We start from the raw sequence: 26,762 nt of genomic DNA, 5'->3' as shown, positions 1-26,762 counted from the left end.
TATTGTATTCTGTTATCTCCCAGCCTATCACTTTAAAATAAATAAATAAATAAATAAATAAAAACTGGATCACCCAGCTCACCTTTAAAAGAAGCAATCTAAACCGGTTTTTCTCTATCTGTGTGCGCGAGCTCGTGAGAGAGCCTCGCCCCGCCCCTGAGCGAGCAGCGCGTCATCATCACGGCTGAAACCGTTGAAAGAAGGAGTCGGTCCTTTTAACTGGCGAGTCTTCAGCCGTTGGCGGAGCGAGAAGAGGAGCAACTCGCAGTAAAACAATAAAGAAGACGGGTTTCTCTTTTTTTCCTCCTTTTTAAGCCGCCGAAAAGAAAAAGTCGCATGGATTTATTTAACTTTTCCGCCATTGTTGGGGCACCGAAGGACGCCTGAAAACAAGTGAGTTAACCTTAGCGTGTCCCGGAGGAGCTCTCTGTCAGGACTTTAAAGGAGAAACTACGTTCATATCACAGGCGGCAATCTAACGGCTCACACAAGTTAACTAACCAGGAGAGTAAACGTCAGCTCTAACGGTTATTTAGATCGTATGTGGTTTTAATTTGTTTGCTTGTTTACTCTCATTCGGAAGATTTCTAGTTAAAAAAAAAAAAAGTGGACTACAGCTAAAAGCTCCTGTGGTTGGAAACACGATACAGCAACGTAAAAGCAGTAACATTGAAGGTAATCAACAATTCAGATGATCGAGTAATCGTTAAAAAACACTCATAAAGCCAAAATAACAAACACTCACCGGCTTCAGTCTCTAAAATGTAACACGTTTCGGCTTTCAAAAAAAATGTGTCGGTAAGACGGAAAATAAACTGAATATTTTTAAGTGGTGATAGTATTTTATTACTAGACAATGCAAAAAGCAGACCGTAATCAACATATACATTCAGGGTTCGTACAGGTGCTTGAAACCCTTGAAAATGCTTGAATTTTAATGTTGTGTTTTCAAGGTTTGAAAAGTGCTTGAATTTTGGATAAAGTGCTTAAAAGTGTATTTTCCGTTTCTGTAACAACAAAATCCTATAGAATAAAAATATAATTAGTTGGAGAACCTGAAATGAAAACGTAAAATGATAATTTTCAGTATGTATGTATTCGAATAAATATGTAATTTACCACAGCTGTAAGATGCTGGAAAAGCTTGAAAATGGACCTTGAAAGTGCTTGAATTTGACCTTGGAAAAGGTGTACGAACTCTTTACATTGGAGTTTACGATCAGTAAACTGTCTAGACAAAACAAAGTGATTGAATTAAGTATGAGAGTTAAATACTTACTGAAAAGATACAGGCAGAAGCACACTGCTTAAATATGTTTACTCTATGTTATTATCAATTTAAGATGCCCTCCAAAAATAAAAAAAGGATTCTGCCAATAAAATACTTTGTAACCATGAAAAAACTTTTGAAAACCAAAAGCAAGTTACACATTCTTAAATTTATAGAAGCATTGTTTCTTATTTAAGCCCCAAAATTGAAATACTATATCTATTTTTAATTTGTATTACTGTTAAAGTACAAATATATCTCACACTCTGGTCCTTTGAACATGTTACAGGCATTTTCCATAGTTATCATAATAATTTTGCACCAAAATGTCATAAATTTAGGGTTAAATTAACCTACAAATCAGTAATGAAAATAATCATTAGTTGCTGCCCTGCTCGGTGTAAAAACACAGAAGTGCCAAGTGTCCCTGAAACCTTAGAGACTCCAACACAAACAAATATTATATGTTTGAGGCAGATAAGCAGGCCAGCATTGATCCAATATTTGAAGGAGATAACTGAGAGAATATTTTCTGAATGGTGCTTTTGTGTGACTGTTTGTTGTCGTTCATTTCTAGTAACCTACATTTCAAAATTGGAAAACTTCATATTGCAGAATTAGAAGTAGTCTAAACTTTTTTTCTCCTCTTCTCAGTCTATCCTCTATTCTCGCTCTCTGATGCCATATGTGCTTCCCAAGATAAAAGTTTTTAATCACATGAGCAACATTTTCCAGAGTTGCACAGATGTGTGTCTGTGTGTGTGTGTGTGTGTCAGCACTGTAGCCCTGCTATGTTTAGACAGAAAAGTCCAAACCACACTCTTTGGATGAGTAGCCTTTATCCAGTTGAATTTTGACCAGGCAGTGAACATTATGAAGCAAATTGTTTTCAAAGAGCATTCACATACGCTGTATTTTACATGGGCCTCTTTTTTGGATTGATTATAGTCTTAATTTTTATACGGTTTTGTATGGAAAATATGACTTTTTGGAAGAAATGATTGGCTTATGCCATGGTTTGACCCAACTTTTCCATCACAATCCACAAGAATCCAAGATATACTACGTTGGTTTCATTATGCACTTAAAGCTTTATGCTCTGCACAGTTCTATTCATAATAATGACTCCAGTATTTTACTGTGACTCTCAAATGCAGCACATTTGTGTACCTGTGTATCTTGTCCCTGCCCTGCATTCCTAGTAGCTTGTCATGCAATACAGTCCAGTATGTACGTACAGGATTTATATAATTTGATAGGATGCATCAGATAAAAGTTAAAAATTATGTGTATTTGTGACTTGAGATTTTAGGAAAGACCATGTTTGGTGGTTGAGATATTTAGAGCTCTAATTTGTTGCTCATTTGCAGTATGAAGTTGCATTGGTAGAGATAGTGAGAGATTGTGAGCCGTCACAAGCTCCAGTTCCACTGCTCAAGGACACGTTGACCGTCATGGGATGTGCATCCACCTGTTGATTAAATCAAATCTGTGTCCTTTTTACATAAAGGACATTTTCTCTACCCACTCTCAGGTATTCCTCTTACAAAATCCGTGCCACCTATTGAACCTCCCCTTGTTAATATTCCACACATTCCTGTCAGTGGCTGACTAACAGCTTCCAGGGATGTGGAGAGTAACAGGGATGAGTAATACCACATCTACATAAGGCGTAGAGTTTCTTCCTAATATGTTCAAGAACAGAAATGTCAAAGTCAGGTCGACTATTTATCTGATGGATGTGTGTCAATTTAAATAATAGCAGAAAACACACTTCTTTAGTTGCAGAATATTCAAAGGAATTTAGTTTTCTAAACTGTTGAATGAAGTCCTGTATTTTTGGTTTGAGGGCTGCAGCTGATTTAAAGGCCTGGCTCTTCACCAGCCTTCCACTCATTTCAAGGTCAGTAATTCAGAACTTCCCAACTGGGAGATCTGGAGCTGCCCATGGGTGCTGCTAATTATGGGGAAATCCCATCAGGTCTGTACTATAACCACACTGTCATTCATGTTGACACAGAAATATGCACTGTCCTGTTTAGAGAAACTGTCACAAAGCCCATAAGTACTATTTTGCATGGGATGCAACACTTTACTCTGCTGATACCTCATTAGGGCTAGGTATCGGTTAAGAAACAATGATGCCAGGAGCAATACCAGCCCCCTTAAAGTGATACCAATAGAGTACTTGATTTTATGCCTTTTTATCATTCAATACCCATCATTTAAATTAAATGTGAACTTAGCTAATTATAGATCTGAATATCTAAAGGATTAAATGCTACTGATACTACTTGGTGCTGGATTATTTGGGTTGATGCCTAAAAGGTATCAAGTATTCCAAGTTTGCAGAGTTAATGCGTTTACCTGGCTGCAAGCCTGAGCTCCTGATTACTTCCAGCTCTAAGTAGGCTCACTTAACAAATCTGCTAACAAAACATGCATTGTCTTTGTTATATAGAACAGCAAAGTGTGTGTGTGTGTGTGTGTGTGTGTGTGTGTGTGTGTGTGTGTGTGTGTGTGTATATATATATATATATATGTGTGTGTGTGTGTGTGTGTGTGTGTGTGTATGTATATATATATATTTATATATATATATATATATATATTTATATATATATATATATATATATATATATATATATATATATATATATGTTGCTAAACGTTTAGCAACAACATAAAAAGCCTGGCTATATACAGACATAGCATTGGTTTACAAAAAAACATTCCATTGTCAACCATCTCAATTGTTCCTTTTGGTATTCTTTGATAATCTTTGAAGGAGTTTTCATGTCCTGCATTACCACCATCATTGTCACAATCTCTCTGTTCATGAAATGGCAAAGGTAATTGTAAGAAAATGTGGCAGTATAGTTGACAGAAGTCTGAAGCAATACTTGATGATGCAGTGTCTACTTGATATGCTTGTCACAGTGATGTGTAATGGTTTATTTATGATTTCACCCATACTCTCCTCTTCTTAATCCATCTATTAACTTGTTCATCTTGCTAAATGTTTCACTCAGGGAGTATAGAAATGAGGAATGACTGCTCTGATAGATAATCAGATTAATGCAAAACAAAATAGAAACTCGTATATGACCCGCCCATACCAATTTCATTCTTGCTCAAAAGAGGTTGTTTAGTTTTCTTTATCACCAATAATATCTATAAGGAGTCTCCACCCCAATGTGTATTTTCCAAGTCAGATGCAGCCGCTGCTATTAAAGTGCTTGACTGAAGCTGTTTTCCGAGGTCCATTAAAAACCAGCTTACAGGGATATACTGCTGCATGGAAACAACTAATCCATAATGTTAGTCATTTTACAGACAGCAGTAGCTCCTGACTATGGCAAATAAGTCAGTGGTTTTAAACTCTTCATAGGCATTAAGAGGAAGATATAAACTGACACCAGTAATGCCCTATAATGGCCAACACACACAGCCTTTATGTAAGCAGTACCTTGTATGTATTCAGCACACTGAGCAAACTAAAGCTTCCAATAATTCTATGTGTAACAGTATGTGGTTAACACATGGTCTATGGGTGGATCCCTTCAACCCACAGAGTCTACAAAGCTAGCACTGCAGTAGGGGTGCACCGATTGCAATTTTCTGGCCAATCACCAATTTTTAAAAAACCTGACCTGCCTTCAATGTTTGAATCTTATTTAATTGAAAAACAATAACACAGTAGTATATTTCTTTAACAAATAAAGGAAATCACAATGTCTGGGGTAGTTAATAAAATATTGAACTTAAAATAAATGGCAACAATTTACAGGACAAACTAACAGAAGAACTGCAACCATAAATAAAGTGTCCTGAGTTTTTGCTTTCGTTATAGTACAACATACATACAACTAGGGATGGGCATCAATTTTTGAATATTCGAATAGTCATTAAATCATAAAAAATCGAATAGTTCATCATATCTGGAAGGGGAAAAAAGTTGTATTACTGGTGCCTTCCGCAAGGGGGCAGCGTAGCATTTGATGATACAGTGTGGCGGGCTACATGCCAAGCTGTAGAAGAAGAAACAAACGGAGGAGAGGCTGTTTTCCACGGCGGGAAAAGTTAGCCCCCAGAGGGATTTAGAGACTCTGGAGGTGATGTATGGTTTTCACCGTCGTTAACTGCACAACGTCAGCAGCTGAAAGCAGCATGGCTAATTGAGCACAGTGTCTCCGCTGATCATAAACATAGTGATTGTGAATTAACCGGCTTCACTAACTGTGCACAGTGTCCGCTGCTTGTTGTAACAAACAGTGATCGCTAAGTGAACACCTCCTGTAGCAGCAGCACATACACACTGTACTGCTACACAGCTAACTGTAACTAACTGCCGCTAACGGCGGCTCTTCTTAACAATCGTTAGCGGCTCGTTAAGAAGAGTAAGGAGTCGCTGGATTTGTCTCTAGTCGCTTTCTTTAAAAACAGTTACTAAGTCGCTGCTTTAGCTACAAAGTTGGGAGCACTGCTTTGCCTGTGGGGGGTTATTATCAAGGTAGATAAGATGCTAGATAAGATCGGTTTGAGGTAAAAGAATCGGCCAATCGCCGATCCCGCAAAATTAAGGAAATCTGCAGCCCTCTTTGCTTTTTACTTGATCTGGGATCTTCCCCTATCAATCTGTTGTTTGGTAAGTGTTCAAAAAGTGTCTCTTGTTGTTTTCTTTTGTAATACCGGAGGAACCCAGCATTTTGATTTTCATCAGTCGGGGAAAAAGTGTTGTTCAGTCACTTTCCAATACACTAGCAAAATGAGTAGAAAGGAAACATACTTGGGTAATAGATAAGCTTTGAAGACAGACCTGCTGGAAATTGTAATGTAAAAGTTTTGGTTATGAGCAACTCCAGATTATGGTTTGTTAAATTCTCATTGGGAAAATGTGTCTGTGACAAGCCTAGTGCCTAATTGGACACCCGCTTCTGTTAACTGTCCTGCAGAGATTACAATGAGATGGATCAATGAGGCAACCCTCAGCGTTTGTGCAACAGGATATGACTGTTTGGAGTTTGGCGACATGTCAGGGGTTAAGGTTACACGCACAAAAGAGGATAGAATACAGTCAGAGGAACAGAGGAACTAGTTTGTCACCCAACAATTTCACAACCGCATTACTTCACTATGACATATTGGAATCACTCAACGCAGATGTGTTGAGTCTTTAAACAGAAGTTACTAATACAACACAAGAAAGTTAGTAGAAATTTGTTAAACTGTTAAACACGTTCAGAAAAAAGACTAGGACGTCAGTGTTCTGTTACCTTGCTTGCACTATTGTCTGCACCCTTCCTTTCTCTCTTCCCCACACCCTCTTCCTGCCCACAGTCCTTAAGGATGTGTAATATGGGCTACTTATTTAGCCGTTTGTAGTTCATAATCCAGACATAAAGTCAGATATTCCAGTTCTCTGATGTTTCACAGGAGCTTCCTTACTCTTCAATGGAAGAGTCTCTTTATATTTATTTGTTTTTCCTTTGATTATCTTGACAACCGTTCATCTGGTCGACTTCACACTGCAGGTGTATTGCAGAGGATCTAAGGAAGTGCAGTGTTTGGTGCAAGCGCTTGAGATCTATGGGACATATTTATTAATTAGTGTGTTATGTGCACACTTTGTATTGTATTGAGACGAGACCTATATTAACTGTGAGACTGCCAAACAGCATGTTGGCTACTGCATTGCACACTACAGTATGTTTAAAAACTGATGAGAAGAGAGACACAATGGTTATGCAAGACATTGAAACCAACATTATCATTTCAAGCATCATCAATGTAACTTTCAGAATGAACACTTTGTTTCCAGAAAAGCCATGGTTCTCAAGAAAGCTTGAAGCAGTCATAGCTGAGGCCAAGCAATTAGCCTGTTCGGAACATGCAGGTTTTGAATAGGCACTGCACTAGTTTATAGAATTTGCAGGTTGTTTGAGGTCAAGGTTATGCATGGCTCCTCATCATCTGTGAGTTAACTTTCCTCTTTCCTTCATTCAATTACAAACACTCAAATGTAATGCCTCGGGAAAATTATAATCTAATTATCTTAATGTGATTTTGATCTTAGTTGAGATAACGCAGTTGCAAGGACACAGTGTGTTAAGAGTCTTGCTGCACCACATAGACACTTCAGTATCCTGTTTTGAAATGTGGTCATGTGTGCAGCTCATTTTGTCATGTTAGAAGAAGGGAAGTGTTTAGGGTGAGGTGGGTGTGGCTGACACAGCGTTCACTCAATGTTGTGACGTAAAATAGACATTTTTAGGGTTATCAGGAAAACCAGAAAAGGGTGGGTTTGTAATATTTGCTGGCAGCTGTTTTTAAGTTTGGAAGGTGCTAAATGTTGTATATAGACGAGCTAAAAAACCAAACTCATCCAGGGGCCTTAACATGGATACATTTCCCTCACATTGACTTACAAAATAAAATACATTAATGGAACTGAGAAAACACAAAAAAAACTCTCAGTTCACTTGTCAGTGTGTCATTTACTGAATATGATTCATCTTGGGAGTTGCTGTCAAAATACTACATCACTTTCCTCCCTCAGCATTCATTATTACTGTAAACAAAGCTACTGCAGTGGTGTGTTGTTTTGCTAACTGAAACATACTTCTTAGACTGCCTGGCATTATTATATAAGCAATCTTCTTATGTTGTCTTGTGGTTCTTTTTTTTTTCTTCTTAAGATGCACTCAGATGCCCTGAGACAGTCTTTCTCTGGTGAATTCTTTGCCTTCCGGTAATAACTGCTTTCATTAATTGCATTCTGCCATTTTCCACTAAAAGGATAGACAACCACATCATCAACAAATGCAGTGAGGCTTTTTTTTCAATCCACTTAATCTTAAATCTGCACTCTGGAATAAGAATAAGGCCAGAATTCTTTCTTTTGTGCTTTTGGTAGTTTGTTTATCATCCAAAAAAAGCACAGTTGTGTTGCATGTTGTCAGCAGCATTCACATAGGATTAGATATCTAACTAATAATTTATCAAATTGGCTGCTTTTTAATATTTTAAAAAGAAGAAGAAATAACCTCCTTCAGGTTTACTGTAAACCAAGTTAGCGATTAGCTGGTGAACATATTAAGATTTGTCACAGGAGCTGGTGGAGACTATAGAAGGGTTAAACAAATTATAAATACTGCACTTACATTTGCCAGATGTCGAGAATGTTTCTCCATATTTGCTAACTGTGTACACAAACAACTGCTTCCTATATCTACTTTAACACAAGAAAATAGTTCTCAATAATGTGGTACCTGGTGATGGCAGGGGCTTGAGATTATTCTAAGCAGCTCTACTGGGACATCCAGTTATATCCCATATTATGACCCATATAAATTGGTTGTAGATTATAAACAGATGGGATTGTGCAGTAGGTAATTCAATACTGTCAAAAGGTGAATATGTTTAGGTTGTAACTCTAATGCCATTGCATTCATGGGTGAAACGCTGCTTATAATGCTATTATTTGTAATCTCAATCTTTGTTGTAGATGACTGCTCTACAGTTACTAATCTTGGAAAGTATAATCATGACAATATATAGTACAATTCATTTTGCAGCCTGAGATATGTACACAATGTCATTTCTCATCAGGTCACACTGTGAGCCATGTGTCGGGATTAAACCTGGCATGTTTTATGTAATGCATTAACTGAGCTTTGACATGGACGGCAACAGTGTTTGTCTGTCCAGTCACACACGTACGCAGACACACACACTCACACACACATCTTTAAGTTTAGATTACGTTGAGTGTGAGTGAACGAGTCACGCCACAGAGAGAGGTGACCTTTCGCATGCAGAGTCGGAGTGACAAGTATTTGTTGATAATTAGAAATTCCGTTCTATTTTAAGTGTGTGTATGTCAGCGTCCGTGTGTGTGTTAGGATTATTGTTAGCTGATTTATGTTTCTTTTTATTCCACCACTCTACTATTTTATAAATCATTATTTTTCGCTTTAAAGATCTGTCGTTTAGAAAGTACATTAGAAGATTGACATTATAACTAAGTTTGCCTGGGTTGTTTTGGCTGTACCATCCACCAGCCAGGGGATCCAGGTTCAGGCCGTCATGTGAATTGTATCTTTAAAGCACTGTATGCTGCTGAAGTGTCTCAGAGGAAGACACAATCAGCTGTAGGCACACTGAGTCATCGCTAACCTGACCTCCACTATCAGTCAAAGCAACTAAATGTTTTGGTTTTAAAGAGACATATCAGAATCCTCATACATAAAATGTTCATCCAGATCCTGTTTTGTGCCTCTGACTAAAAAGCCTAAAACAACCATAACCAAGCCAGGAAAATCATCATTCAAGCCCACGTGTCTGTGACTAACTGTAAAAGCTGAAGTGGGACCTTTAGCCCTTTGTGAATACTTATGTTGACTGTCGATATTTGGTGGGCAGACTCCAGCTCAGACGACACCTCTCCTGGTTTCAGCCCTCAGGCTATTTATGGTGCTCCCTATTCGCACTATGTTGCTATTAGGCCCACATTCCCCCATGCGGTAACATCCTCTTATATTCTTCAGACCTTGGTCAAGTAGAGCTTGAAAATATCTCTTTGGTAGTTAAAATCTACACAGATTCAGAATGGAAATTATTAACATAGCATGATTCATACAGAAAGTGCTTTATGTAATGCATGAAATGGCAATGCAGCAATTAAAAATATAAAATGGCAATGACTTATATATGCAACATACTCTTCAAAACAAGAGTTTGTGAACTGAGTAGTTAAATGTCTTATGTATCCCCTTGCATGAAATCAACCTTCTTTGAGTAAACATGTTCATAATGATTCTGCTTTGTTTTTGTCACCAAGATCCCTTTGTAAATATCCATACGTCATTTGAAGGACACATTTAGGCTGGCAGCATTTCAAGCAGATGCATTTTTAGCACGGCGTGGTTGGCTTTCCTTCTATTGCTTGGTATAAGACGTCTCATTAAACTCGACCGTGGAAGTAGAACATGAGTGAAGTAGATCAAGTTGAACTGAAATATACACTCTCTGGTTTTCTTATAGTGTCGCAATTCAGAGCCAGGTCTTGATACCAAACACTAGTTAAGACTTTTGTTAGAGGGAATTGCTCACAGATAAATGGTTAAAGGCTGACTGTTTAGGCGTTTTGGTTTATCATTTGTCCCTCCTTTTTGTGTCCTCTGACTGATTCCCCTCTGTCAGTTTAGAGGTGAACTTTGTCCAGAGACCTGATGTGACCTCAGTGGTTGACACTGGTCTGCTGCCTATTTATCTGCTATCACACACACACACACACACACATACAGAGCACTCAGCAATATGAGCGTGTGCTGGCTTCACATGCTCTGCCCTGCTGACCTTTTTCACATTAGTTAACTTGTGCAGGTTTTATTGCAGCTAATGTGTGCTCAGGAGCTAACCACAAACTGGAGATATTAACTGATTAGTGCAAAGGACACACCTGTGTACTTGTGTAGCCTTTTAGCATACCGTTTTTTGAAAAGGAATTCAGCATTTCTCTAATATTGTGACCTCTCATTAATGATTGGCCAAAATAAAACCAAGCTGTACTAATCAGTGCTGCTTCAATAGTTATATTCTCAGCTGGGAGCAGAAATGCCAGTTAGCATGACCTTGAACCAGAATCTTATTTCCAGTTAAGAGCTGCTGTGTTGTACTTTTATCCAAAGCAGTTATAAGGGCCCTGTGGCTGTGAGACAACCCAGAAATCATTTGAGATGTCATGAAACTTGCACGCCTTTAACATTTCTTTTTAATTCTTTGCGGCAGGTAGTGATTTTGCAGGATGTTTAATCAATATTAGTGAGTGTCTGAAGTTGGCCGAGGCTGGATTTCTGAAGCGGGTATTAATATGTGGGACTTTTAAAAATGTGTTGTCCGTCATTTTTTAAACCTTAATAACGATCTTGATATGGATCCTTACATTTTTTTGAAGAAGAACTGTAACCAGGATAAATAATTAGTGAGGCATTTCACAGTTGAAAAATAAATGTGTCTTTGCTCTCTGCTGGACAAACTATGTATGTATGTAAAGTGTGTATGACACTTTTTCTTAATTACTTCAATCTTAGTTTGTAATTTCTGTACTGCAAGTTCTTACATTTTGTCCAACATGTACACCAATGGCGTTACATCTGCAACTAAAATCAACCTGCCCTAATTGTTGGTCTAGCTCTGCTCTTAATAGGGACGTATGTTTTTTAATTTGCTTAGATAAGTATGTTGTAAATTAAGTGACTACAAGTAATCACCAATGAAGATTAGTATAATTATTTGGTCTCTTCAGACACTGACATCAAAGGCTGTTAAAAGTAATGATACTATTAAAAAATCTATGTGACATTTAATTGTCATAAAAAATGTACAATCCAGGAAATACATTTGTAAAGTCTCTGAGCAAGTCAAACTGTAAAGCACTTTTTTTTATACATGAATAAGCACAAAAGAGTGAACTCTAAAGTACATGTATAGATTTGAGTGTATTCAGAAACTATAGAGACATTCCATTGATTCATTCTGCCGCTCCTCTTTCCTTTACATTTGTTGGATAATGTTTAAGTGAATATTTCAAACAGTTTGTACGTTAACAGCACACAGTGAGCACCCATTATCTGCTGACCCTTTATATCTAACAAGTAGAGCCAGTGGTTTAATGATTAACAAACCCAGTCATGTGTGGATAGGGAGCTTTCCACATCAGTGTCTTTAGCGAAAGCTAAAGATGAAAGATTTTATTAATGTGTTGCCAGTGTTTGACCATTCTGATTTATCTGATGGTTGTTTGGTGCTTGACTGGATCATGCTTGTTTAACAAACTTGCCGTCCATGTTATTACTCCTTACTGTTTTACATTCCTTTGACAAGAGTCACTAGCATTGCATATAAACAAAAGGGATATTTGTACTTGGTTTCAGTCGGGCTTAAAATACATGCTTTAGATGGGAGTTTACCAGCAATGTGTACCCGGTTAACACAGTTGTTTTTATTTAATCACAGCAGCTCAGAAAATAGTTGGCTTTTCAAACGTGAACAAGGTGTACAAGTCAAGTAGAGTTAGCAAAAATGATCTGCAGTCCTCCTGTCTAGCCCAGTGAAAATAATAACTGCAATTGTTTTGTCCAATATTGAGATCCTAATTATTTCTTACAACTGAATATAGGGACAGTATATTTTTTATTATTATTCACATTTAAATAGACAGACCACTGCTTTCAATTTCATATTGTGCTAAATTCCTGTTAAGGTACAGATTTTTGTATCAAAATAAGACTTAAAATAAGGTTCTTCTTCACCTCAATCCAGTGCATCAGTGAACACAGTGTACAGTGTCTGAACAAGGACCGACATTCAGTAACACAAGAAACATTGTTCCACTTGGCCTCCATGCATTTATCATATCATATTTTTTGGTGTTTTTCTGGTGGTGGAACAAGTTAGTTGTGTTTCTTTGTGGTGCACACATATCTCTTGCATGTCATTTTTTCTAAAGATCACTTTCCCTGAATCCAAAATGGTTCCAAACTACACATGACGATCTGTTTCAAGGGACTAACTCTTCCCTCGTCTGCTCACCCATCAGTTCCCCAATGGATGATGAGCAGAACAATTGTGCATGCAGCAGCATGTCTACATGAGTAAGAGAGGCTCAAACAGAAAGAGATCTAAAGCCTGGGGAGGGAAAAAGACATGGGCGAGCACAAATGTCTGCAAACTAATGAAAATCTCTGAAAACAACTATTAGAGCAGTATCTATGGTGGGAAGAACATCTCTGTGTCCCCAATTGAATGCAGCAATTCTTCATGGCTTACCTCAAGCAAGGCAGCCTCAAGAATTGTCAGCATTGTATACTTTATATATAGGAACGGTGTCTGTTTTGTGTCTTGAATGTTACCCTTTTGTAAAATATGAGGTTTTGTTGTCTTTATTCCTCCTGTGCCTATATGGACTCTACTGTCAGTCATAACATTAACATGCACTTCAATATCCAGGCTCCAGTCGTGTTTCTGCTAAAATCAGATTTCTTAAACATTATCGTCATGTAAATGAGAAACCTGGTTTTCTGCAATTGCTATGGGCATTAGAGAAACCTGATTTCCTTTGCCAGAATCTCCTGGAGAAACTTTATTCACTCACCATGTATACCCTTTCTGCTGAAGCCCCAGACATGAGGCTTCCATTGAGTCATGTAAAACACTGAGATGTCAACTGTTTTGTTACTGTACAGTCAGACCAAACATTTCCACAGCAGCCATGTAAACTAGAAGGAACTGGATAGTTTTTGTTGTTAAATTAGTAAATTAAATTATAAGTCTGTATCAATTTAATCCAACTGAAGCCAGACTCCATTATAGTCAGTGTCCATTGCTCTTTTGCTCTTTTTGCACGTTGTTCATTCCTACGCTTATAGGAGTTAGGAACACAACCAATGAGTATCCTCATTATCCATAAATTTGTAGATTTTTTTTTTTTTTTTTTTTTTTGCTGACAACAGTGAGCTATAATATCGCACAGCCAAGTGTGAGGTCTTCAAATGTCTTGTTTTGTCTGCCTAACATTGCAAAGCCCATGGATATTCAGTTCACTACTACGTATGACAAATTAAAAAAGCAACAAATCCATAACATTTGAGAAGCAGAAACCTTCAATTGTTTTGAAATTCTGCATGATGCCACGCTCGGCTGGTCTTCAAAATATAGGCCTTCACTTAAATCCAAGACACATTTTTCACATTCTCTACTTCCTGCTGATAAAAATTGTTGATGTTGGTTCACTTGCGCATCTTCTATTGTTCAGTGCTACATTCCCTCTCTTTTGTACATATTTGCTTTTCCACATGTGACCGTGAACAGAGGGGGCTTCTCATGTTGTTAATATTTGTCTTGTAATTTTCCTCAAGCTAAGCTCTTTACAGCTGTTGACACACTGATTGTTCTATTTGGTTCCAGGTTTGACTCACCACCTCATCTTCTTCTTCTTGACTTTCTCCCTTCCTGATCCTTCTTCCACATTGGCTGCTGTTCCCCAGAGGGCGGCGCTAAGTATGGGGTAAGAGAGCTGAGAGGAGACACCAAGACAACACAAGCTGAGGAGGCCCTCTGACCTGCACAGGTAAGATGTGCACTCACACCTTTAAAAACACTGCCTTTTTTATGTCTCCTTTAAAGTGCTACAATTTCTGTTTGTTTCAAATTTGAATGATATTCAATTTGTGTGAAGATGGTCAAATATGGAACGTTGTGTTCACAAAAATATGCTTATTCCTTCATTTCATCGGAGCCTGACTGCCTAAATAATTATCTAAATGTGTCCAAACTGAGCCCTGGAAACTCCTTTTAGATCTGCTTTATCTCGGGGACATGCAGACACACAACCCTTTTTAATCTGCCACAGCCATTGTTTTCTGCAGTCTCACACCCCTCCCCCGCACAGGTGAGATGCTTTACCTCACTGAACCTTTTATCAGGTGGAGACCACATAGTTAAACACAGCCTGGCATTGTCCAGTAAATTTCTGCCAGATGTAATCAGTGTGCCACAGAGCTGATTGTGCTGATCAATGAAACTGAAAACAGCAATGAAGTCCATCTGTTCTGCTGTTGTTGCCATGCAAATAGTAAAAACATAAATAAATAAATACATTTTTAGATAACACATGAAACGAAATTGGTTTGTTGATCTCTGCTTTTATTCAGCCTTTTTCCCTGGATACAATTACTGCATAATGTTAAGTTATGATTCATGGTTGTAATGGCTGCCTCAAAAGCCATGACATATGGAAATTTACAGTACAGAAACCATTCACTTAAACTAATGACCGAAGATTACAAGGTGGCAGTCAATAAGTCAGTAGTACCAGTGTGTTTGCATGAATGAAGAATAGCCAATGCTTTATAAGAGACCATATTCATGTTTTTTTGTTTTTTTTTATTTTCATGTTATATAACACCAAGCCCGTGTGTTGCTAATTAACAATGGCCTGACCACGCTTTGCCTATACAACACAGAACACAGCAGCCAGCCTGCAGCAAAAAGAGGCGGGGTTGTCACATGATGTAAAACCGCAACCAAAAGAAGGAGAATATTCACTTTAACCCTTTGAACCCCAAAAAGCAAGAGAGTGTGGAGGTTGTAAAAATGTAAATGGTTAAGTATGTAGAGCACATGCAGCTCCCAGACACAAGATTCCTTTTTATTCCAATTTGTAAAAAACAAATTATCAAAGAAATTCAGCTTGCACTTTTTATTTATTTATGATACATAACATTATAACTATAATATACTACACTAAATTAGTTATTTAATGTAAAATAATTAGGATAACCACATGCTAAATAAAGACTATCAATCAACATTCTCCTGCAGAGACACATTCAGTGGCTTATTCACCTGTGAAATAAATAAATAAATCCCCATCTTAAAACATCCTAATTCCAACATTTCAATCATGAAGCTTTTAGATTCATTCTGGTTGGTACTTGTGTATTCCGTAGGCAGGAATATCTTAGGCTTCACGTAAGGCCTGCATGAGGAGGCCGCTAAATTTATAATTGGATTGAATCTGAATCTAATCCACTTTGATACAGGATGTTCATTTTATATTGAATTATTTAAAAAATATTTGTTTAATATCTGATTTCTGCAGCTTCTGATAGTGTGTATAGTTCTTTACTGAACGTCTCATTTCAGCACTGAACTGCCAGTGAGTTGTGTGGACTTGAAGTGAATGAAGCCATAGACTGTACAACGGAAATAGTTAATAAAGGTGGATTTAGTAAAACTATAAATCCATAGATGGCTAGAGAAGGTTTAATCTTTGCAAAACCCACTAAGCATCACATAAAAGTAACTCACACTTTTTGTACTGATGAACATGTAACAAATGTAGCATTTTCATATTATCATACCCCAAATCATCATCATCATAGTCAGAGTGGACAGAGCTAGATTAAGATGGTTGTTATGCTTTTTGTTGTGATGGTTTTACCTCTCTTGGCCTTTGTTTTCCTCTATCTGATCTCCCTTTCTCATACAATATTATTATTATAATATATATATTATTATTATTATTGCCATGCATTACTGCATATGTTACAAACAATTAGTCTCCATACAGTAAAAAAAAATACAGTGGGACAAAGATATTCCCCTGAACAGAGGCACCACTTTCTCCTTCTTCCAGGTTGTGTAATTTACGAGCAATCGGGCCACTACAAAATCCTGTCAGGACCATTTTTGCCTATAAAATCTTTTCTTGGGGAACCACGTGGATGCTCTGTAGAGATGTACAGATCTGTATCTGCATTTGTATTGGCTCAACAACAAAATTATCTGTATCTGTAACAGGACAGAAGACAGGAAGGAGGCTTGATTCATACCGAAAGTCACTCTAGGTCGATAAACATGTTGTGTTTTTGAACAAAATAATCAATAGCAATTTAACTGTTTCTGTAATCTTGGTCTATAATAATTAAGACATATTTATGAATTGAAAATTCTTAATTTTATACTAATATCATTTTTTTATCATCAATTGTGCATTCCTGAAATACATTTTAGGACTCTGATTCATCCCTAGTGCTCTGAATCTAAATCTGTTCTTGTATAGGCTATTGGTATAAAGAACATCTTCGTGCAACATTTTAGTTTTTGCAGAATTTACACAAAGAAAGCCTAAGTGTAAACCACAGCAGCAAAAAAATGGAAATGAGCTGGCATTTCCATTTTGGAGGGAAAATCCCTCCAACTTAACTGATGGGAGTCCTCGAATCATAAAGCTGCTCTGTTCTGTAGCATTAAACTGGAATGTGTTTGGAATAATTCTCAAGATTATATACAGTTTACATAAACGTAGTAAACAACGCCCAATCTGATCCACTGATGGGCGAATCAGCTCCAGCACCCTGGTTAACACATTACATTTGAAACAAACGCCTTCTAACCATGCACAGATGTTCCATCAGCCTGATGCAGGTAGGTGTATGTTTAGCCTCGCGCTACTGATGCTTAATTAGACGTCCGGAAGCTGGGGTCTTGTCAACATGTTGTTCTTCCTCCACCCACTCATTTCCCAGAAGTCTCCTTGTTTGTATGGGGATGCAGAGGACAGGAAAGCTTAATCATCCATGAGATAAAGAGAGAGAGAAAGGAGGGGGTTCCAAAGAGAGAAGGCTGTGTCTGTGCTTGTCCTTGTTAGTAAAAGAACACCGATATAACTTCAGGATTAAGTATCATCATCCTGCAAGGATGAGACTCGCCTTTTGCACTGTTTTCACGTAAATATGAGCAAAACTCAAGAGAAGGCAGGAACAAGGAGGGAGGACAGGAGAGGGCAGGTAGGTGATGAAAAAAGGGGGTTAACAAGGGACCGAGAGTAAACAGGAGCACAGCAGTGCAGAGCTGTTGCTAGGAAGCCGAGAGCAACACGATACAGAGGCAGGGAGGATACAGGCAGCAGATCAGAGAAAGATAAAGCCACTGAAGCATGAGTCAGGTCATCATTTCAACTTGTCTGTTTTAAATTAGTTTTATTGATACTTAAAATAAGTATTAGAGAGCAGAAACTGAAAATGTCTTCTAAACATATAGCCCTGTAATGCTGTGTTGAATTTCTTTCTTTACTTTTTCTTTGCATCATGATACTAATCAGTCAGATTTCCAACGCTGCACAGTCAGTTGCTCCATCGCCACAATCATGAGGCAGTTAGTCAGTTACTTGATGAAAAGATATTGATTTGAGATTCAAGATTATTTTTGATGAAGAACTTAAGACCTGCACCAAACTGAAATATCCCAGGTGTTTGATGACTTATTGGTGATTCAGACTTTCCTCTAGTGCCACGATTAAGGTTGACATTTGTGATTTTGAGTGAAATATCTATTGGATGGGTTCCCAATGAAGATGCTGATTTTGACATTTAGCTCAAAGTTTCACTCACAGAGCTGCCAGCAGGGCTGTGTTTTTTTTTTTCTTCCTTTTTGTGACACGGAGTTGACTGAAATGAGCATAATATTTCCCAGATGCTGAGACTTTTGGCTTTCAGAGCTCACCCTCTGGCCTGTTGGCTCGGTTTCAGAGCCTGAGCTCCTTACTAACTGCCATTTATTTTATTTTTTTATCAGCATCCACTCCAGTCATCCTTTTTTTTTATTGGCTTCAAAGTGTTTTTCATACTCATACATTCATTCATATAAAATGTGTAGTTGTGTAGTTGATGTTTTCAGCCTTGTAATTTGAATTGGAAGGTTGAATTTGGGTGTCCTGTTGCCTGGTTGGTCATTTAGTTGCCAGGTTGGTTCTGGATCTTCATCACTTGATCCCTTCTCTGTCTCCCTTTGTTTCCTGTCATCGCTCTACTGCCAACTAATTTCAGTCATGTTTCCTGATCATCTGGCCAAAAGTTTACCAAGAAAATTTCAAAGCCGAGTTTATCAGTAGCCTAAAGAAAACCCTACAGTGAGTTTGAGCAGGCATAAAGTCAATGTAGCTGCCTTGCTGGCCACACAAAAAGGAGGAAGAAACAGGCAATGGAAGGTCCAGAAAGTGAGGGAGAATACAAGCATTTTGAGCAGGAAAAGAAACTGAGACATGGGAAGGAGAATGTTATCAACGAGGATGTGTGAGTGCCAAAGCAGAAACCTGATGCAGACTCAAACCTCCTGAAAGGCTGTATTGTCTGCTAAAAACCTTTACTCACATGTTATCCACATTTCTTTTTTTGGTTCAATTGAAGCTGGCCAAAACGGGGGAAAACCCAAGGTGAAAATACATCTTCAAACAGCTTTATTGAAAATGTCCTCTGCCATTATATTACTGAAATTAAGTAAACAACATGTCATAAACCCATAGCAAAACACATCGCTGTATGCTGCAGTGCAAATGACTAACAAGTGTGCTTTGTTACAGTATAACAGAGATCAGGTGAATTGTTTTATGATGGATAATTGTTATATTGTATTTAGTTTGGAGTGTAGCCAGAAATCCTAGGCAGTGATTGTGATAATATCAGTGCACACATGAACAAGGGCGGACTACTGGGTAACCTGACATCTGCTGGTTGTTGATTTGCAGACTTCTGTCCTTAATGTTGCACAGTAGGTGAAAACAATCACAGAGACAGACGGTTTAGTGGGACTGCAGGGGAGCAATAGCTGAGAGAAAGGGATTTGTGAATTGACTTGTAGTTGACTGGCTTTAAGCCCTGTTTTGCAAGCAACACCCTTCTGAGGCTACACTAGCTGTTGCGAAGATGCACAAACATTTCAGCGTTTGCTGAAGTTTCTTCCAGGAGTTTCAGAGATCAGATATCAAAAAAAACAAAATGACATTTCCATAGCACTTAACATGACCTTGTGTCACAGTGGTCTTGTGGTTTGTTAAAACTGAACTGGTGCGGAGATGTTCCAATCAGATAAGTAACAAATCTACACACTTCCCAATTATGCTTCTTCTAACTTACCATAAGAACAGATGATGGCTATCTTGTTTTCTCCTGGAATGGAAAGCACATGATCATCACCCTGAAAAATCAATTGATTTTTCCATCAGCAGTTTCTCTCAAGACTGGCCAAGCTCTTAAAATGCTTGGTTGCATGCAACATCTACTACAAACACGTTTACAGCCACATTTAATTCAGTAGTGATCCATCACTGTCACTGGCTTTTTCAGTTCTCCTTAGTTATATTTTTAAAGTTACAGAAAGATCAAAATGTATTTGTTACTGTTTGAATCAGGTGCACATGCAGTTTACACAAAAGCCACATTGTAGTGTACTTTTATTTATGCTTACATTTGTAATTGTAAATGTCTGGAGCGACGGGTTACTTTAAGTTTTTGTGGCTCTTTTTGTGACTACTGTCATTGACTGCTGAATCCTCACTCCCATCTCCCATGCTGCTGTACCACTCTCCGCCTGAACCGTTAGTAATGCACTGGCAGTGGCGCTGTTTCACTACAACGCAAATATCACTAAAACCATTGGGAAACAGAAGAATGAGATGAGGAGCTCATCTCTGTTCTGCAGGGCTGTGTGTGGGAGCAGACACACACTGCAGGGGCAGGCAGTCATGGTCAAAATCCAGTGGAAATGGGATTATGAAAAAGTTCTGTGCATGGCTCTACTGGAAGGGACACATTTTCAGATTTTCAAGGGATAAAAGAGCAGATTAACAGCTCATCAGTTAAAAATTTAGGAAAAGCCGCTGCTGAACTAGAAGAATTCAGTAGACACACCTGGTGGAGATCTGCACTCTACTGCAGTTTTTTAACTGATGAGCTGTTAATCTGCTCTTTTGTTGGACCTTTTCTTTGCCTGTGTTACACTCGTGTTTAATGTTAACCCATTAAGGCCTAAAGCCCCTGGAAAAAAATGCCTGGAAAACCTATGGGCGATTTTCAAATGACCCCCTAAAACCTGAAGTTTTTCTGGAAATTCAACCCCTACTAAATAATAGATTTTTCAGCCTCTGTAGCAGATAAAAATGAAATTCAAAAAGTATTTGAGAGCTTATACCCGTGGCTTTCATACGAAGTTGAGTTTATTTGTCCAAACCTTCAATACATTTTAAAAAAAAACCAACAAACTCAGCAAATGTAATAATAAAAAATCCTATGCATAATACTAATACATGCCCATTAGCAAGATGCAAACATGATTTGACCACTGGAAGAACAAGACATAGTTCTCATTAGCCTACTCTAAAAAAAAAAAAAAATAATAATAATAATAATAATAATACATTTTATATATTGCACTTTTCAGGGTACTCAACGATGCATAATGTAATATAAGACATAAACAGTCATGATTTCTTATATGATTATCACAATCAATTAGCCTATTATTATTATTAATATTAATATATTATTAATAATATTATTATTATCTCCAGATGGCCACAAATCTGTCTGTTCTTTGGTGAAAATATGTAGTCTAAAAACATATTCCTCATCCATAAATCCCGGTCGATTGGTTCCGAGGGTTCAAAGTCCGGATCAGCAATTAAATGATCGGCGCTGTTTCCGTCACTTACTGCTGAGCTCCTCCGCTATAGTCGTCTTCCGTCATGATTTCAAAGTTCTGGAAAAGTCCAATGTTGCATTGCGACACTCCCGCATGTATTCTGATCATGTTCTGATGCATTTCACTGGCCAAGAGACCGAAAATAGGTGGAAAAAAATACAAATACTACAAAATGACATATCCGCTGTCCCGGCCTTCATGGTAGAATAACGCAACAGCGCTCCCGGTCTTAATGGTAGAAATGCAGTAATGCTTTCCCGGTGTCAATGGGTTAAGTTGTATATTTTGTAGTGTTTTTCTTTTTTTATTGATGCTATTGACATATGCACCATATAACTATATTATGAAGAAAATAAGCCCTGACACATTGGTCATTACATGTGGGGACATCAGGTTTTTTCTGTATCTAACTACACAAACTTTGAATACGAAATAACACATTCAGCCCAGTACAGAGTCCAGTTTTCCCCTATCTTTAACATCTTTATTTCTTATGTGTGTGTGTTTCTGCTCAGGTGGTGACGGGTGCAGGACGCTGTCATGGCGCTGCTGCGGAGAAGGCTGAAGCTTGTGGTGACCGTGATGATGGTCAACCTTTTCATCTTCATCATCATCACCCGACACAGCAGCCAAGACAAAAACAGCCGTCACAAAATCCAGATCCCCTCCAAACCATTCTGGACCAAACTGGTTCCCAGCTCTGCTTACTGGAACCGCCAGCAACAGATTCTGGACCTTCAGCACAATCCCGTTCTGTCGGCTAACCACAGCACCGCAGATATGCCCGACTGGCTTAATGACACCAGTATGACCTCTGACCCCTGCCAGCCTAACCTCAGGGTTACCACTCAGGTGAAAGACTACAACTCCCTACCGGGCCGCTTCAAGGACTTCCTGATTTACATGCACTGCCGCTCCTACCCGATCATGGTGGACCAGCCCGACATCTGTAAGGAGCCGCCGTTCCTGCTCCTGGCCGTCAAGTCCCTGGCACCGCACTTTGACCGCCGCCAAGCCATCCGTCAGTCCTGGGGACGGGCGGGCGTTATAGCCAATCAGACAGTGATTACTATCTTCCTTCTCGGCAACGCCTCAGCTGGGGACCACCACCCGGATCTATCCGGGATGCTGCACTATGAGAGTGCCCGCCATAAAGACATCATCCAGTGGGATTATAGGGATTCCTTCTTCAATTTGACTGTTAAGGAAGTTCTGTTCCTGGAGTGGATTCAGACTCGTTGCTCCGGTGCTCGCTTCATCTTCAAAGGTGACGACGACGTCTTTGTCAACACCTACCGCATCCTGGACTTCCTCAAGGGCCTCTCGGAGCCCAAAGCCAGGGACCTATTTGTAGGTGACTTGATCTCCAACGCGGGGCCCCACCGAGACAAGAAAGTCAAATACTTCATCCCAGAGAGCATGTACACCGGGACGTACCCTCCGTATGCAGGAGGAGGTGGGTACCTTTACTCTGGTGACATCGCCGCTCGCCTGCACAATGTGTCACAACACGTGGCGCTCTACCCGATAGACGATGTCTACACGGGTATGTGTCTTAGGAAGCTAGGATTGGCCCCAGAAAAGCACAAAGGCTTCAGGACTTTTAACATAGAGGAGAAGTACCGGTCGAACCCCTGCGCCTACAAGAGTTTAATGCTTGTTCACCCGAGGACCCCGCAGGAGATGATCCAGATCTGGGCCTGGCTCAGCAGCCCTGACCTGACCTGCCAGTGACACTTCTAGAGCAGGCAGTTTGTGACAGAAACGAACATTTTTAGGTCGTTCCCAAAAGGTCAAAGTGACGAATATTTAATTTTTAAACAGGGTCATGGCGTAAGAGTTGGCAGCTTTAAGTTTAGATATTATTATAATGGTCACTTGGAGCCTCAGCTTGGAGAAGTTGATGCACTGCACTTCTGAAATTTAGGTTTTCAAAATGACCACCATAGTATTTTGACTTGATGTCAGACTTCCATAGACAAGCTAACCCTGCTTTACTGTCTGAACGAGCTTCACCCAAAGTGACCGTGTCTTTCTCTGCGTGCACATATTTATATCACAACTATTTATATGGCCTTTATAATGCTTTAACACTGTGTGTCGGCTCTGTGATGGAGCGTCTCAATGCTGTATTATATAAACAAGGAGACTAAGAACTGGGATGTGTCCACCTGGAACTCTCTGTGTTGTTTGATCAAGGAAAAAACTGCATCCCGTTATTAACCGTGATGAGAAAAATCATGTTTTCAGCACTCTTGAGTGTCTAAGCCTTTCAAAAATAAATAAAACGGCGATGTACACTTCACTTGTGAGTGAACAACAACCAGTCCAGTGGTTCCAACATGCAGCAGTTATTTGCTGCTAGCTTTAAAGGAGCTTCCTGGTGAACACTTCCTAGTAATTGTTGCTGGAGGCTTAGTTTGTGCTGCTATTCCCAACCACACTCCCTAAAGTATTTACTTGTGACTCGCTCCAACTCAAACCAGTTTCTCTTCATAAAGAACTCGTGTTTTGTTTAGCATGTGCAAACTATTTATACGTTGTTGAAAAAACTTACCTTAAATTCACTATTTAGTTTCTCTAAAATCCAATGTTCCCATAATTGGTGTAATGTGTCTTTGTTTTTTTTAACTGCCAGATAAATCATGTTACAACAAAACCTTAAATCGTCCCTAAAGCTTTGAAATCTGGTGTTTTGTTGGAGTGAATACACACTTTGCTTTCAGGAAACAGGAATGTGAGTCCAGCTCTGTACAGCTCAGCAGGTCTGGGCTTGGTTTTGACATGGGTGGAGAAATCCAAATGCTGTCTAATTCTGCTTCAGGTTCTCACTTTACACACAAAGACAAACTGCTCACATGAACCCTAAGTGCATTTCCACAGACATAATATGTTATTTCATGCTGCCAGCATCAAGCTTATGTCAGAAAAACTTGCTATAACTTGCCTCGTGAGTAGCTGCAGCTGTTTTGTTGAATGCTGTTAAATGTTGCTTTACAGTGAATCACAAACAAAGGTGGAACTTTCATGAGCTTTCATTACTTGACAAATTGTCCCTGCGATATTCACTGGTCATTTCAAAGGCTTCATTTCAAAATGTTACAGATGTGTTAATGGGGAAATGATTTCTTAATGTTTTAACTTCTTTTCAGGACTTTATTGTTGATGAAAATTTGAATATAATTTGGAGGTTATCGCTCAGCTCACTACTGTATAGCTTTAGTCTTCTACTCACTTTATGAGAGAAGTGCTGCACATATTTTATTTGCATTTGTATCGCATATTGTTCATTTTCTGTCAGTATGTGAGACACAGACACATTCTTCAGTCTTCAGATCCACCTTTGTGATGTTAGAGAATGTCTTTTTATTTGGAAAAGGTCAGATAAGTGTGTTACATGAATGTATATATTTACCCAGGTTTAGGGTCAACCCACTTTGATTAATTTCAGGTCAAAAAGTGGATTTTTTTTTCAGTATTTACATGTATATTACAGAACAGACAATAATTATGCCTTCCAAAACGCATACTTTTTACTTATAGTACATACTGCAGCTACCCTTACAAAGTGTGTTCTATTGCATGCTGTTTGCAGACAATTGGAACATACTGTTTCATAATAACTGTGGGTCATATGCAAGAATAACTTTCTCTTACTTTATCATAAGTAATAACTTAAAATGGCTTCAAAGTTATAAAATATGCAAGCCATTAGGTAGAAACTGTGCATAACTCCTTTAATATGATCTGAACCTCCTGTTAAATTGTGAGAAAATTGGTGCAAGTTCTCCTAAATCATCCACACGAGCCACTTGAGAACAAATCTGTTCAGTGGTTCTTGCATGAGCCCCATTGTGTCTTTAACTTTGACCCTCTTGCTTGTACATGCAGTGCAGCTGATTATGGGTCAGAATAACTAGAAAAGCATGCTGCAAAATGTTACCAGATGCAGTAGGACATCCTTATAATTTTGTCATATTAAATGTAGTTCTGTTATACTAAAATGTATGTGTATTGCTAGGCTAAGTTTAAGTCTGACCCCTAACCTGGTTGTCACACTCTGGATCTGAGGGAAATGTTTCTGTGCCTCTGTTAGAGCTCCCCCTGCTGGTCAGGGTGGCAATCTTTAGCTTGTTGAGATGAAGAGCTTTACTCAGTCGACTCCATGACCCAAAACTGTCATCCACAACCTAATTTATTTTTTCAGATTTTAACCATCTGTTCATTATGTCACTCTTTGACTCTTCAGATGCTCCAAATCGTCACTTGCAGCAACTTTATCTCTCCGTTTTACTGTTTGTGTCACTGTCATGTGGTTACTTTTAGCCTACATTTGTGCCAGGTAGTTGAGGGTTTTTTCACACAATTAAAACAGAAAATATTAAGACAATCACAGTGAGATATTGTAATTTGTAATTTTTATGGAATTACCAATTTACTGGACACTATTTTAAATACCCTTCATGTCACTCAGAAAACAAACACTAAAGAGACAAAACGGATGCAGAGGACCGAGTGGAGGTTATTCCACCTTTCTGAAATATTTAAGTCAAAGCATCCTCAACATCTTCTTTGTGGTGTCCCACAGCTCACATACCAATAATAGGTTACATTCTGCACACAGTTTGTGGCTACTTGAAATGTTTACATGCTTTAAAAAAGTTATGACTTATTTTTATCATTGTAACTTTTCTGATAATTGCTGATAAGGTATTGTACACACTGATGTTGGTTTTTATGTTGGAATTTAAAACCTTTATCCCTCACTGCGGATAATTTGTAATTTTGCTTCACAGTTTTTGACTTTTTCCTTCTTTTTTTTTTTTCTTTTTTTCTTCTTTTTTTTTTACACGCACAACTTTGCTGTGTGTTTGGACAGTCAGTGTTGCTCTGGTTTCAATAGCCAGCTGTGTAGGTTGGTGTTATTTTTCAAGGCATGAAAGTAAGATATTGGGTGTAAAAAAAATAAATAAAAAAAAATAGGCATCATATTACCATCAATATGCAGTGAAATGTAACTGTTTCTCCAGCTCCAGCATTGTGATACACAGGGTGATGTATTAGTCAACACGACAGGGAGAAATGATCAGCCTGTGTTTGGGCATTGTATCAAATATCGGTCTCACCCAGAGAGAAAACCTTGGATGAAGCGTTGCTTTCACAAGCCTGTAACTCATATTTACAAGTGTTTCAGAGTACTTGTACACATTTCATCCTTACTGTGTTACACCTGCACTAGTCCGAGATGATTACCAAATCTGTGCCTGATGTTTGTATGTACTGTACGTGAAAGATTATACTTCAACCACGTTAAAGCGCGATCGCTTTTTTTTTTTAATACCTAGATTGACTTGATGATTTCAATAAAGTTATATTTTGCTGGTTTTGTATATACTGTTCTATGCATTTTTATTGTAATACAAATAAATTATGTGACAAAAGTCAATTT

The 26,762-nt window shown here is 38.5% G+C and overlaps 1 protein-coding gene across 3 annotated transcripts; it reads left to right on the top strand.

Annotated features, from left to right (window-relative positions):
• The first annotated feature begins 129 nt into the window (after positions 1 to 129).
• b3gnt2b (UDP-GlcNAc:betaGal beta-1,3-N-acetylglucosaminyltransferase 2b) lies at positions 130 to 26,762 on the top strand. Of its 3 annotated transcripts, none has more exons than XM_059359312.1 (3): positions 130 to 393; positions 14,320 to 14,402; positions 21,829 to 26,762. In XM_059359312.1, exon 3 carries the CDS (start codon positions 21,854 to 21,856, stop codon positions 23,045 to 23,047), a length of 1,194 nt encoding a protein of 397 aa, XP_059215295.1. In that variant the 5' UTR covers positions 130 to 393; positions 14,320 to 14,402; positions 21,829 to 21,853; the 3' UTR covers positions 23,048 to 26,762. The 3 variants fall into 3 exon arrangements, with proteins under 3 accessions (XP_059215295.1, XP_059215294.1, XP_059215293.1); XM_059359311.1 differs by having other exon boundaries at positions 14,240 to 14,339; XM_059359310.1 differs by having other exon boundaries at positions 14,240 to 14,402.

The sequence above is a fragment of the Centropristis striata genome, chromosome 20 (assembly GCF_030273125.1).
Source record: "Centropristis striata isolate RG_2023a ecotype Rhode Island chromosome 20, C.striata_1.0, whole genome shotgun sequence".
Lineage (NCBI taxonomy): Eukaryota > Metazoa > Chordata > Actinopteri > Perciformes > Serranidae > Centropristis > Centropristis striata.
The sequence above is the reverse complement of the archived record's forward strand: the minus strand, read 5'-3'. Positions and strand labels throughout refer to the sequence as shown.

Excerpts from the sequence above, each read along its gene's own strand:
- b3gnt2b (XM_059359312.1), top strand. The coding sequence starts at position 21,854 with ATGGCGCTGCTGCGGAGAAGGCTGAAGCTTGTGGTGACCGTGATGATG.